The 14,370-nt window shown below is 36.9% G+C and overlaps 1 protein-coding gene across 1 annotated transcript in view; it reads left to right on the forward strand.

Annotated features, from left to right (window-relative positions):
- Positions 1-14,370, forward strand: part of HYDIN (HYDIN axonemal central pair apparatus protein) — a 470,364-nt gene that overhangs the window by 121,949 nt on the left and 334,045 nt on the right. Inside the window, exon 8 of the mRNA XM_027857914.1 lies at positions 13,891-14,092. Within this exon, the coding sequence (XP_027713715.1) occupies positions 13,891-14,092 (202 nt within the window). The remainder of the gene's footprint in view (positions 1-13,890; positions 14,093-14,370) is intronic.

Here is a 14,370-nt window from a genome sequence, read left to right on the forward strand (position 1 = left end):
ATGCCATTGCTTTCATCAGTGACTTTTAGGGCTTAATTTTCAGGGAAATAAAACTAATATTGTCTTGGAGGTGATTTTTATATCTTGTTTGGAATTGGTTTAAAATTAATAGAACCACAAAGCTACCCAAAGTCTTAGAAATCATCTTATCCAAACTCCATTTTAAAGATAAAGAAACTGACACCCAAAAGTAGTTATTGATAGGGCTAAGGCCATATAGCCAGCAAATGGAGAAGGCCACTTAGGTCTCCTGCATCTGAGCTGCTGTGTTATACAAAGATTTTCAGAAGTGGTATCTCTGCCAGCTTGTTTACAAACCAGTTAAGCTTTTCCCCACTCCTTTTCTATTTCTTGGATTCATCTTGAATAGCAGCACAGTATGGCTAAAAGAACAGTCTCAGAGTCAGGAGGACTGGGTTGGAGTCTTTCAGCAGAGGCTGAATGATGGCTTATTGGGACTGTTGGAAAAGGGATTTCTGTTGAGGGCTGGACCAGTGTTCTTTCTATTATACCAGACTCTGTCTTTGACATCTCATTACCTAAATGCACTAAAGGGGTTGAAGAAAATGAAACTCTTACTCCCATAATTCTTTGACTTTGTAATAAAGTTATAGTCTACTAGTAGTTTTACATTTTGAAGAATGTGTCTTTTGATTTCATTTGAAGAATACAAATGGCCAATTTGTGGTTTGACTTTCCTATCCAGAGTTTCTCTGAGATGAAATGTGCTCCCATGATAATGAGTTGTCTAAAGAATTCTAAAATTTTGGTCTTTATTTTAGTCATCTCATTTCCTCTATGCTGTGATTTTATGTTGTTTGTATTTTCTTTAAGGCTTGGAGAAAATCCTGTGGAAGTCTCATATAAAGAGAGGTAGTCAGTATTGACTGATGATTGACTGTCCACAGGGGACAAAGACAAAGGAGAAGTTTTGTGCCTCAGAATTGTGGCATTTTGCTTCACAGAAAAGTGAAGTTCCTAAGAGAATGTACTTCCTTCTGTGTTGCAGATTATTAATGATCAATGATCAGTACCTGTGATTGTTCATTATTGGGAAATAGTAATGAGTAACCATGGAACTAGTCCCAGGCAACCATGATCGTTAGTTTCTCCTATTTTTTTCCTCCACTAAATAAGCATCATCTTGTCATTCTTTGAAATGTAGATAGATTTCATTGGAGGGTAGAAATTTACCATGGCCTTTTGATTAAAGCCTCTGCTCTCCTAGTGTTTCCAGAAACCATGTTTCAGACTGATAACTTCCTTAGTGATTCTCATTGTTATAAGGTGCTTAAACAGTATTCACCATATTCCAGATGACATCTCAGAAAACTGGCATGGTTTAATGTCTTATTTAAAAGCTGCCAAGAGATTCCTTGCTTTTACCCCATCCTAAGCCATCATTCCACTCATTAAAGAGTTCCAATGCATACCTTTATCAGAAATTCACATCTTACAGCTGATGTTTTAGATCAGGATTTATATTTTTAAAAATAGCTTATGTCAGGGGCAGCTAGGTGGTGCAGTGGATAGAGCACCAGCCCTGAAGTCAGGAGAACCTGAGTTCAAATCTGGCCTCAGACCAAATACTTGACACTTACTAGCTGTGTAACCCTGGGCAAGTCACTTAACCCCAATTTCCTAAAAACAAAATAAAACAAAACCAAAAAAATAGCTTATGTCACATGTGGCTCACTATGGAAATATTTGACTCCAATCCATCTTTGCAGTCAAAGACCAGCTCTAGTGCCACCCTCAAGTGCACCCCTTTCATTATACTTTGTCCCTTTTAAAGTTAGTGTGCATTTATTCATTTAAACAGGCAGTATGGTACAGTGGCAAAAGCACTGGTATTTAGAGTTGAAAGACCTGGATTCAAATTCCAGCTCCGCTACTACCTTTGTATCTTCAGCAAGTTACTTAATGTTTGTGAGCTCCAGTTCCTTATTATAAACTGAGCATGTTGGACTAGATAACTAGCATAATAATAGATAAGATGGTGGACTTGGAGGCAGGGAGACCTGGGTTCAAATCCAGCCTCACTATACTTACTATGAGCAAGTTACTTGTCCTCTCTAAACCTTGGTGTCATCATCTGTAAAATAGGGTAGTTGGGTTAGATAGTTTCTAAGGTTTAATCCAGCCCTAAAACTACAATCTTATGATCTCAGAGGACATTTATAACTGTTCAGCCCAATGATACTATGTGTATCCAATCTACCTGTGTAAAATGTAAGCTTCTTGAGGGCAAAGGCTATTTGATTTAAGCCTTTAAAAGTCGTTTGCCTTGTCAGTGTGGTAAAAATTGTTGTCTTGTTTCTATTTACTTCACTCTGCATTAGTTCTGACAAGTCTTTCCAGATTTCTCTGAAACTGTCCCTTTCCTAGTTTCTTATGGCACAACAGTGTTCTACTCTTCATATGCCATTATTTGTGTAGCCATTCTGTAACTGATACTCCCCTTAGTTTTTAGTTCCTTGCCACCCCCCCCAAAGAGCTGCTATAAATGTTTTTGTTCATGTGAGACCTATAGTGTTCTTTCTACTGCATCATAGCACAGATTATCCATCCAGCTACACGCCATAGTCTGGGAAATAGTTATTCTTGATCCATTTGGCTTTCTCTGCATGGGTAGTTAGACCAAACTCTATTGAGTGACAATGAATCTTTATTAGGAGGCTCTACAATGTTTCAGAGCTGGATGATTCAGAATGATGTCATCTGCAGACAGAAATACCTAGGACCTCAGTATCTCCAGGATAGCCTTTTAAAATGTGGACAATCTCTTGAGGATGGCAACCACCTTTGGTGAATTCCTTGTTCTATGCCTGTCTTGATATTAATCATCAGAAGGTTGTCAAACAAAGTTGTCTCTGTTGTTATATTTTTCAAAGAATCTCATATGATTTTTGACATACATGAAGGAGACACCATGTTTGTAGTCAAAAACCCTGAGCTTCATTTCCCTTTATTGCATATAACATCAGTTGAGCCAGCTAGATTTCAATTTCCTCATACACAGAATGAGAGAGTTGGACTAGATGTCCATTGTTCCTTAGAGCTCTAGTTCTGTGATCCTTTGACAAATAGAGCTCCTCTCTCAGTACACATATCAGAGACAGATACTGTAAATAGACAATAAACTGGGCCTAGAATTGAAGAGAAAGAAAGCAAGTTAGATTGTTCTTATAAAGTTTTTAAAAGTTCCAAACCTCCCTTGTAACAAAGGCCCTTCTCCTCCTCCTTCTTCTCTTTCTTCTTTTCCTTCTCCTTTTCCTTCTCCTCCTCCCTCCCCTTCCCCTCTTTCTCTTCCTCCTCTTCCTGTTCTTCTTCCTCTTCCTCCTTCTCTTTCTTCTTCTTCTTCTTTTTCTTCTCTTCTTCCTCTTCCTGTTTCTTTTTCATCATCATTGATAGGCATTTATTAAGATATTCTTCTGGCAGTGCCAGATGACTTCGAGTCATGGAATAATACTGCAGTCTCTGAAGAATTACAGTTAAGGATTATCCAAAGGGAATGGTCTGTAATGGACATGAATAAGTTGCAACACAAGGATGAGTCACACAGAATGGGAACGCATCATCTGCGTCATTGGAGGGAATGTCCATATGGCTGAGATTACAGAAGTGTAGTCAATATGATTGGTTAACTGACTTTTCCATTTGTGGTTCTGGCTTATACCAATACATCCTGAGTGTTTAGAGAGACATTAGCTTTCATAATTCAGAAAACTTATCTTAAAATAATTGCTTCCTACTGACCTACTGGGTGCCATGAAGGACACTTGATATCAAACCCTAGTTGAAGGACACTTGATATTGGACCCTAATGTGGTTTTCTTCTAAGGTCAGTGGAAAGGAGTTCCATCCTAGAGGTGACATTGCTTTTGCTACTCACAGGGAATCAGGAAAGAGTTACAGTTGACATAATATTTATTCTTTCTATTTAATGTGAGCCATTATAGTAGACATTGCATCTCTTGTCTTTAGACTTAATAACTCCATTCTCTCAAAAGTTGAAGACAATTTCCTTTTCCATTTTCTCTTAATATATGCCATCTTTTCACCTTGTTCTCTTGACCACATTTCCCCCAAACTTCTCCTTACCTTCTCACACCTTTGTTGCCAGCTCAATCATCTTTCTCTTTTTACCCTCACTCAGCATTTTGCAAAGCTTCTCAGGTATTATTTCAACTAAGGGGCAAAATCTAGGCAGGTAATTTTCCAGCAAAGGTATCATAATGTATTGTCATTAAGTATATCAGTAATCGAAATTTTAGTTTTTCATATAGCAGCACTTATAAGAGTAAAAAATTCAAAACCTGTAAGATAATTCTTTCTCTAAAGGTTAACAATTTAAAAGAACACAAAAGCACAATGTAAAATTCAGTGTGATATAGTAATTTTGCAGTTGAAGCTTTAAGATAGCATCTTTGGATTTGCATTGGTTTATTCTAAAACCCCCTTGTTTAAGAACTTATCAGACTGCTGTTTAAACTAAACCTCGATATTAATCCTGACTCCTCCCATATTGGGCTCCCCCCTCCCCACAATCTCTTATATGTATCCCACAAATGAGCAGAGGACCTAGCAATAGAGACCATTTACTGTGAGCTCTCTCTTTTCCCCTTCTTTATATTTTAAAACCCCTCATCATCATCCTCTGTTATATCCTCCTGTACTCCAGGAAGAAGATGAAGCAGTTCTTCTCATGACCAAGGCCAATCCTTCAACTTGTAACCTTGATCTCATCCCCTTCTGTTTCCTCAAATACATTATATTGCCTGGACAGTTATTCCCCTGCCCTCTCTAATCTTTCTCTTTCTATTTATCGTCTCATTCCCTTCTGCCTACAAAACACACAAGTTACCCCCATCTTTAAGAAACAAACCTTCTCTTGATTATGCCATTACTTCAGGTTTTAGATTTCACTCTTTTCACAGCCTAGAAAAAAAATGTTTACTCTCCTTGCCTCCAGCTTCTCTCCTTTCACTCTTTTTTTGTTCCTGAGGTGCAAATTATTTTTACTGCTTGGTAATATATAATATAAAATTGAAAGATGTGCAGATTTCTTCACATCAACAAGAGCACAATACCGACACAACTTCTGAGCAGTTATTAAACACTAAAGTGTATAGTCACTTTATGAAATTTAATCTTTCATCTGAACGTAAATACAAAAAAGAGCATTTCCATAGGCAAAGAATGCAAAAATAGGATTGTGTATGGGACCACGAATCTCATCCCTGTCTCTTGCTTTTGAAAAAAGTATGCAAAAAATTCACCACATTGCCTTCAAAACTGTCCTGTTTTTCTGTGCCTCCTTCCTATTATTCCATTCTGTGCATTTCTTAAAAGTGTCAATGGCCTTCCTCTTTTTCAAACTTGTTCAGCATAATGATAACAGCTTGCATTTCTATAGTGCTTTCAGATTTACAAAGCACTTTCCGCACGTGACCTTATGTTTCCACCTTTCTCTAGCTGCCTTCTCACCCTGGAAGATCACTCTGACCTTGTAGTCCTCCTCATCCCATTGGTGAGTTCCTGGATCTTCCATTTTGAGTAAGGGCCCAGGTCAGCCATCCTTCATTCAGCTCATCTCTCTTTTTAAAATCCTATCCCTGTCCCCCTTAATGCTAGTGTCTTCTGTCTGAGATTACCTCCAATTCGTCATGTATACATCTTGTATGCACATAGTTATTTACATATTACCTATATTCATTATGTGACTCTGCTTATAACTCTTTGATCTTCGCCGCCATGCTCTGATATGGGTCTTGGCTTCTTCCCCCTCTTCCCAACCTCTCAGTTTTAATTCCTTTTCTATATGTTGTCTTCCCTAATGAGAATGTAAGCTCCTTGTGGGCAGAGATTATATTAATTTTTTTGCATCCCCAGTGCTTAGCACAGGAGCTGGCACATGGTAAGCCCTTAATAAATGCTTATTGACTGAATGATGTGATCCTCACAATAATCTTGTGTGGTAAGTGCTATTATTACCATCGTTGTATCGATCAGGAAACAGGTTGAGAGAAGTTAAATGATTCCCCCAGGGTCACATAGCTAGCTAGTGGTTGAAGTGGGATTTGAATTCAGGTCTTCCTGATTCCAAGTCCATTGCTGTAGTCATTATAACACCTAGCTGCCTGTAACTTATCATTGCCATTCCTTTTTCCCCCTACCCCTCCATCACAATTAAAAACAAATAAAAAAGCCTCTTATAATAAGTAAGCAGAGTGAAGCAAAACAAATTCACGTGGTGCCTTGTCCAAAAACTGGTTTTTCTTTGTGCACCTTGAGTCTATCACTTCTTTGTCAAAAAGTGGGTAACATGAGCCATCCTATGTTCTCCGGAGATAAGGTTAATCATTGCTTTGATACAAGTTTTTAAATCTTTCAAAGGTGTTTTTTTGGTACCTTTATCATATAAGCTCCTTGAGGGCAGGGTCTGTCTTTCTGTTTTCTCCTGCTGCTGCTCTCTTCACTCTGCATCAGTTCACATTATCCAGGTTTCTCTAAAATTGTCTTTCCTCATTTCTTACAGCACAATAATTTTCTATTACATTCACATACTAAAAATTATTCAGCAATGCCACAATCAGTGGGCTATCCTTTTAGTTTCTGGTTCTTTTCTTTTTTCTTTTAATCCCCACTTCAGGATCAGGGAGTTTGTTTTGCTTGTTACTGTGCCTTTCACTGATATTATCTTTAACCCCATCCTATCAATCTTCTCCCTACACCTGCATTATTCTTGTGTTGAATTAGATTTATTACTACACCAAATTGTGTGAGTGCGTGAGTGCACATGTGTGTGTGTCTTTTGTCCAGTTTAGATAAGAGCAACATTTATCTAATGCCTCCCCGTACACCCTGTCCTCTATTTGTATATTCTTCTCGTACATCCCATATATGAGAAATAGCATGTTCCAACCTTTCTCCTACCTTTCTATACTGATGTAAATATTCCTTTACCCTCCATTCTCTTTCTCCATGTTGATCCCTTAGAACAGAACCAATCCATGCCCAAGTCCTCATATTTAACTCCCTCAGTATCTATTGAAGTCTTTAAGGTTACTGACACTTTTTTCTTCTCCCCTTATTAGAATGCTAGCTCTTCATTATCACACAGCTCGTCTGTTGCTCAAGTAATTTACCTTTCTAGGTTTCTTTTTGACTCATACTTGCATTTCCAAGTTCCTACTCAGCTCTGTTCTTTTAATCTGGAATTTTTAGAAGTCCTTTATTAAATGTTCTATATGATCCATTACATGTCACTTAATCTCAGTTCGAGGCCTATAGTTTCTCCTTTTGAAAAGAGAGTTAATAATCTGAGCTGAACAACAGACATCTGATGGTGATTTGTCCCTGTTGTCACTGCTGGACTAATAGCCAGGAAATATTTGACTTATTACAATATTGATTTATCCATTTATCCAAGTATAGACACACAGTTGGATGTGTATGTATATATATATCTATACAAATACATTCCTAAAACTTTGACATTTATATTTGCTTAGAATTACTGAATAGAATCTACACAAATAAGACATTTGCCTCTGTCCCTGAGCATATTGTGTTATACGTAAACAGTAAAGTATATATTTAAAAAAAATTTTCCAGTTACATGTAAAATTTTTAACATCTTTTTTTTTTAAATCCTGAGTTCCAAATTTTCTCCTTTCCTCCATCTCTCTCCTTCCTTCTCATTGAGAAGGCAAGAAATTTGAAAGAGGTTATACATGTACAGTCATGCAAAATTTATTTCCTTGTTAGTCATGTTGTGAAAGAAAATACATAACAAAAAAAGAAAGAAAAAGACAGTTAAAAAAAAAAAGGATGCTTCAATCTGCATCCAGATTCTATCAGTTCTTTCTCTGGAGGTGAATAGCATTTTTCATCATGAGTCCTTTGAAGTTCTCTTAGATCATCATACTGCTGAGAATAGCTAAGCCATTCACAGTTTATTATTGTACAATATTACTGTTACTATGTACAACGTTCTCTTGGCTCTGCTCACTTCACTTTGCATCAGTTCATATAGTCTTTCCAGGTTTTTCTGAAAGTATCCTGCTCATCATTTCTTATAGCATGATAGTATTCCATCACAATTATGTACTATGACTTGTTCAGCCATTGTTAGATATCACCTCAATTTCCAATTCTTTCCCACCACAAAAAGAGCTGCTATAAATATTTTTGTACATATATGTTCTTTTCCCTTTTTTATCTCCTTAAGATATAGACCTAGTAGTGCAATTATTGCTGGGTCAAAGGGTATGCACAATTTTATAGCCTTTTGGGCATAGTACCAAATTATTCTTCAGAATGGATGGATCAATTCACAATTCCACCAACAGTTCATTAATGTCCCAATTTTCCCACATCCTCCGCAACATTTGCCGTTTTCCTTTTCTGTCATGTTAGCCAATATGATGGGTATGAAGTGATACCTCAGAGTTGTTTTAATCTGCATTTCTCTAGTCAATAGTGATTTAAAGCATTTCTTCATATGCCTAGAGATAGCTTTGATTTTTTCATCTGAGAACTGCCTGTTTGCTTCTTTGACCATGTGTCGATTGGGGAATGATTTGTATTCTTATAAATTTGACAAAGTTCTCTACATATTTGAAAAATGAGGCCTATAGGCTTTATCAGAGAAAGTCACTGTAAAATTTTTCCTAATTTTCTGCTTTCCTTCTAATCTTGACTGCATTGGTTTTGTTTGTGCAAACCCTTTTTAATTTAGTGTAACCAAAATTATCTATTTTAAATCCCGTAATGCTCTCTATCCCTTGTTTGGTCATAAATTCTTCACTTATCCATAGATCTAACAAGTAAACCATTCTATGCTCCTCTAATTTGTTATGGTATCATCTTTTATGTCTAAATCATGTACCCATTTTGTCTTTATCTTAGTAAACAGTGTGAGATGTTGGTCTATAACTAGTTTCTGCCAAACTGCTTTCCAGTTTTGCCAGCAAAGCATAGTATACTTAAAGACGCTTTTTAATTGATATTTTCTGTTTCTTATGTCACCACATTTTCATCTTTTATATTGAGGGCATGTATCTATTTAGAATATATTGTTGGAATATGGTATAAGGTGATCTAAGCCTAATTTCTACCAGACAGCTTTCCAGTTTTCCCAGCAAGTTTTATCAAATAAGGAGTTTTCCACTAAGTAACTTATATTTTCCACTTTACCAGACATTGAGTTGTAGAGTGCTATTGTTTCAGAATCTCTTTTGTCTACTCTGTTTCACAGATCTCTCTATTTTTTAAACAATGTAAGGTGGTTTTGATGACTGCTGCACTATGATATAGTTTGAGGCATGGAAATGCCATTTCCTCTTCAACCTTTTTATCATTTTCCTTGATATTCTAGATATTTTATTTTTTCATTGTAGTCCCACAAAAGAAGCATTCACCTGTAGGCAGAGTGTCACCAGATTCTTTCCATTATGCCTCCTGGCCACCTCTTCACTGTTATTTCTGTTAGATTTCTGCCTTCACTCCTGTCTCCTGGTATATGTTTAAAAACAAGTTTCTTATAGGTCTTTCTTTTGTCACTCTAATGCTGCTGCTGTCTGTATTTATTCACTCCTCCAACATTTCTGTTGTTTGGAGTGTTTGAGAAGTAAATAATCTCTTCAATTCTGGTTTTCTTTCTAAAAATGCTCATCTTTATTATTGAAAGTCAATCTTCTGCCCTGTTTGGTGAAGATCATATATTCAGGATAGGTCACCCTAGGCTGGGTCCTGAGCTCCAGTGCTCTTTGGAACGCATTATTGCATTCCTTCCTTCTTTTTCCAGTGGGTGTGGAGTAAGCTTGCACTATTCATATGTCCTCTTCTTTGCATTTGGAGAACTTTGTCCTGACTGGAGAACTCATTTCTGAATTAAATTGTTCGATTTAAACACTATGTGTTTTGGAGTTTGCAGCCTTGTTTTTATTTTTTTCTTGGAGAAAATCTGTGAAAACTTTCCATTGCAACCTCAGGAATTCTGGGCAGTTATTATTTCCTTCTTTAGAGGGTTAAGGGTTGTTGTTGTTGTTGTTGTTGTTGTTTTTGTCCTGTTGTGTTGTTCTGGGAGACCTATGAGCCTTAGGTTGTCTCTGTGAATCCTGTTTTCAAGTTTAGAGTGTTTTGTTTGCAAAGAAGGTATATTTTCCTCTAATTTTCCTTCCTTCCTTCCTTCCTTCCTTCCTTCCTTCCTTCCTTCCTTCCTTCCTTCCTTCCTTCCTTCCTTCCTTCTTTCCTTCCTTCCTTCCTTCCTTCTTTCCTTCCTTCCTTCTTTCCTTCTTTCCTTCCTTCTTTCTTTCTTTCTTTTTTTATTTCTTTTTCTTTCTTTACTTTTCTTCTAGGTTGTCTTCCACTTTTGTATGTTTGCCTTCCCATTCTTCCAGTCACCTAGATTTACAGCCTTGAAGTAATCCTTGAATCTTCATTCTCAGTCACTTCTCTTATTTAACTAATTGCCAGGCCTGACTGATTCTACCTCTTTTCCCTACTCTACACCATGGACACCATCTTTCAGGTTTTCATCACTTTTTGCCTGGACTATTGCAACAGTCCTCTTTTTGGTCTTCTTGCATCTAGTTCCTACCCTCTCCAATTCATCCATCCTCCACACAACTGCCAAACTGATATTCCTAATGCTCAGCTCTGTTCATGCCATGAGGCTCCCTCCTGCCTATAGGATAAAAGAATAATTTCTCTTCCTGGCATTCAGAGATCTTCACAGTATGGCTCTGGTCTCTCTTCTCAAGCTGATTATATATTACCCCCACCTCCTACACTTTGTGTTTCAGCCAGACTGGCTTACTTACTGCCCAAACACCAAAAATGAGCATTTCTATATACATAGAATACAAAAAGAAGGTTGCATGTGAAACCACACGCATGCATTTTATACCCCTGGATTTTAAAAATATTTTTAAATTTTAAAAAATTTACATTTAAAAATACATTGCACACATTACTTCAAGCTAGATTGTTCCTTGTGTTTCCTTCTTAACTTTCTTCTCTTCTCTTCTTTGCATTTTAAAAAATATTTCAGTAATCCTCTTTATTAATATCATTATTTGTAACTCCCTTCACCTATTTTATCCCATCCATAATTAAAAATGGAGAGAGAAAAATCCTGTATAACAAATAAGTAAAACAAATCCAGAGTGGCCATGACCAAACATAAGTCTCTTTTTGTGTTTTGATTCCACTGTGTCTCTGACAGGAGATGGGGATGGGGCAGGAAGGAAAGGAAAGGAGTCAGCATTCATTAAGCACAAACTATGTGCCAAGCACTAAGCCACATGCTTCACAAATACATACTTCATCATAGGTCCTCTGAAGAAATGGTTGGTAATTGTTTCGATCAGCATTCTTAAATCTTTCTAAGTGTTTTTTTCTTTATGATGTTGTTCTCATTCTAAAAATTATCTCCTGGTTCTGCTAGCTTCACTCTGCATTGGTTCATACTATCCAGGTTTCTCTGAAACTGTCTCTTTCATAATCTCTCATAGTTCAACAATTTTTTATTGTAAATTATTGTATCTTACAGTGCAATATTTTTTATTGCATTCATATGCTATAATTTGTTCAACAATCTCCCAAATGATGGGCACCCCTTCCCTAGTTTCTGGTTTTCTTTTTAACCCTCCCTTTAGGGTCAAAAAGTTTGCTTTGCTTGTGACTGTTCATTCCTGGTATTATCCTCCCTATTACTAACCCCCTGCCCCATTTCCCACCTGTTTTTCTGACAAGTTTGATGTATTTCTACATTAAACACTGTATGTGTGTGTGTGTGTGTGTGTGTGTGTGTGTGTGTTGTATGTGTTGTGTGTATGCATTCAACTCCACTTTGTCTAATTCGGGAAAGAAAGTGAGGTTCATCTTATGCTCCCTTCCTACATATTTGTATGCTCTCCTTATCTACCAAGTTCTACCTCTTTGTTCCTACTTTCTACACTCACGTATTCCTTTTACCTACATTCTCTCTGGAACAGAAGCAAATTCACCCCCAAATCCTCTGTTGGTTTTTTTAGCTTCTTCAATACACTTTGAAGACATTAAGGTTTTGAAAAGACATTTATTTCTTCTTTCCCTGTTAGAATATTAGCACATCATCATATAGCTCCTCCTAATTGCTCATACAAATTTACCTTTCTAGGTTTTTCTTGACTCTTATGTTTGCATTTCAAAGTTCTTACTGAACATTTTTTTTTTTCAGGAATGCTTGAAAGTCATCTATTCTGTTTAAGATCCATTTTTCCTTGTAGGATTACACTCAATTTTGCAGAGAACTTTTTTCTTGATTGCAAACCTCTCTTTTTCACCTTTTGGCATATAATATTCAAAGATCTCTTCTCATTTATGATAGAAGCTTCCAGGTCTTGTGTGAGCCTAGCTATAGTTCCTTGGTCCTTGAATTGTTTCTTTCTGGCTGCTTGTTTATTTTTCTTCTTTGATGTGGAAGTTGTGGATTTTGGCTATGGCATTACTGAGACTTTTCCTTTTGGAATTTTTTTTTGGGAAGTTGTCAATGGATTCTGCCATCCCTACCCCTAATTTTAATTTCTCCTGTGGTTCTCATAAATCTGTGTAGGTTTAATTTATGATTAGTCCAGGCTTTTAAAAAATCATGGTTCTCATAATGTCCACCATTTTCCAGATCAGTTGATTTTTATGTCAGATATCTTATTTTCTTCTTTTTTTACTCTTTTGATTTTGTTCTAATGTTTCTTGCCATGACTTGGAGCCATTGATTTCTATTTGACCTATTTTAATTTTCAGTCTTTTATTTGGGTAATGTTTATCATTTTTGTATTCTAATATATTTATTTTCTTTCTAAAAGTTTTTTCTAGAGGTTTTAATTTAAATTTTTAATAGCTTGCCTCAGTTGTTCTAGGTATTTGTGTAGTCCTTGTGGGAAATCCATTTTATCCTTTGAGTTGTTTGGAATAACTTCATCCTTTTAGGCTGAATTTTGAATATCCATAGATCTTGAAAATGTATGTTGCTCACTGTCTTCTTTGACTTTGTGCCAGAGTACTGTGCCATGCTTTTGGGTGGGAGATTGGTCTTGCTTGGTCTCAGCTAGGGTCATGTGGTTTCCTGAGCTGGCCCCCTGGTCTTTGAGCTTCATAATGCTGAAGGGCTTCAGGGCCCTTTATGGTGTCCCATATCCCACATATTTCAAGGACCAGAGACCTTGAAATATGTGGTATTTCCTGGTCTGAATGTTACATGCCACATTGGTTGCTCATGCTCCTGAGGCTTCCAAGGTTTTCCCCTATGGATTTTCAACCTCCCTGGTGATTTCTGACCATCCTAAAGATCTCTTGGGGGAGCCTTTTCCTTTTTCAAGCTGCATGAGTCTTTGACCTGGCTGTGGTCATACTAGGAGATCACCAACTAGTTTGTCCACACTGGCTTTGTTGGTAGTACTTTTTTCCTATTGTTTCTACATTTCTAGGGTAGAAGTCACTTACTGTAATTACTCATTGGATGTTTCCATTAGAATCTTTAGCCTGATGCTGATTACATGTCTTTGCTGAAATAGGTTTGTGGGAGGTAGGCATTCTGCCTCTATTCAGGCAACCGTCTTGACTAGAAGTCTCCCTAGTGTTTTGTCCAGGGTATCCACCATGCTTGGAAAGTTCTTCTCTTTACTTCTGCCTTGTGCAAAACCCTACTCCCTCCAAGTCTCAGCTTGAATGCTGACTCCTTTAAGAGGCCTTTCCTGATTCTTCTAGTTGTTAGCCCCATCCCCAATAATTTTACATTTATTTTGTGTATATCTTGTTTTGACAGGACTTGTCTATGGATGTGCTACTTGACTGATATAAATAAAAACCAATTCATGCTTGTCTTTTGCTTCCTCCTAGGGGAAAAGGTTTGTGTGAACTTGTATGGAGCTGGTGCAGATATGAATATTAGACTGGACAAGAATTCTTTGATCATTGAGAAGACCTTTATATCTCTGTCCAATCAGAGAAGTATAATCATTCACAACCGAAGTAATATCATTGCACATTTCCAGTGGAAAGTATATGCTACCCAAGAAGAGGAGGATAAAGAAAAAGCTAGGTTTGTAAGAAAAATCCATTTCAATAATGTAATATGAGGGAATGGAAAGTTTGGTCATTTTGGACAATTAATTTACATCTCTTATTCATGAATAATAAGTTTAGAACCAATTCATCAAGGGAGACATTTTAGAATACTCACTAGTTGTTTAGATCAAAGTTTCTTTTTTGGGCCTGCTTTTCTAACAAGAATGTGGAATAATGCATTATCTATCTTCAGTTGCCACTGATCTTAACAGTCATGGCATCATAGGATTTAGATCTGGAAGAAGCCTTAGC

This window comes from Vombatus ursinus, unplaced genomic scaffold (genome assembly GCF_900497805.2).
Source record: "Vombatus ursinus unplaced genomic scaffold, bare-nosed wombat genome assembly UNPS02012515.1, whole genome shotgun sequence".
Taxonomy (NCBI): Eukaryota; Metazoa; Chordata; class Mammalia; order Diprotodontia; family Vombatidae; genus Vombatus; species Vombatus ursinus.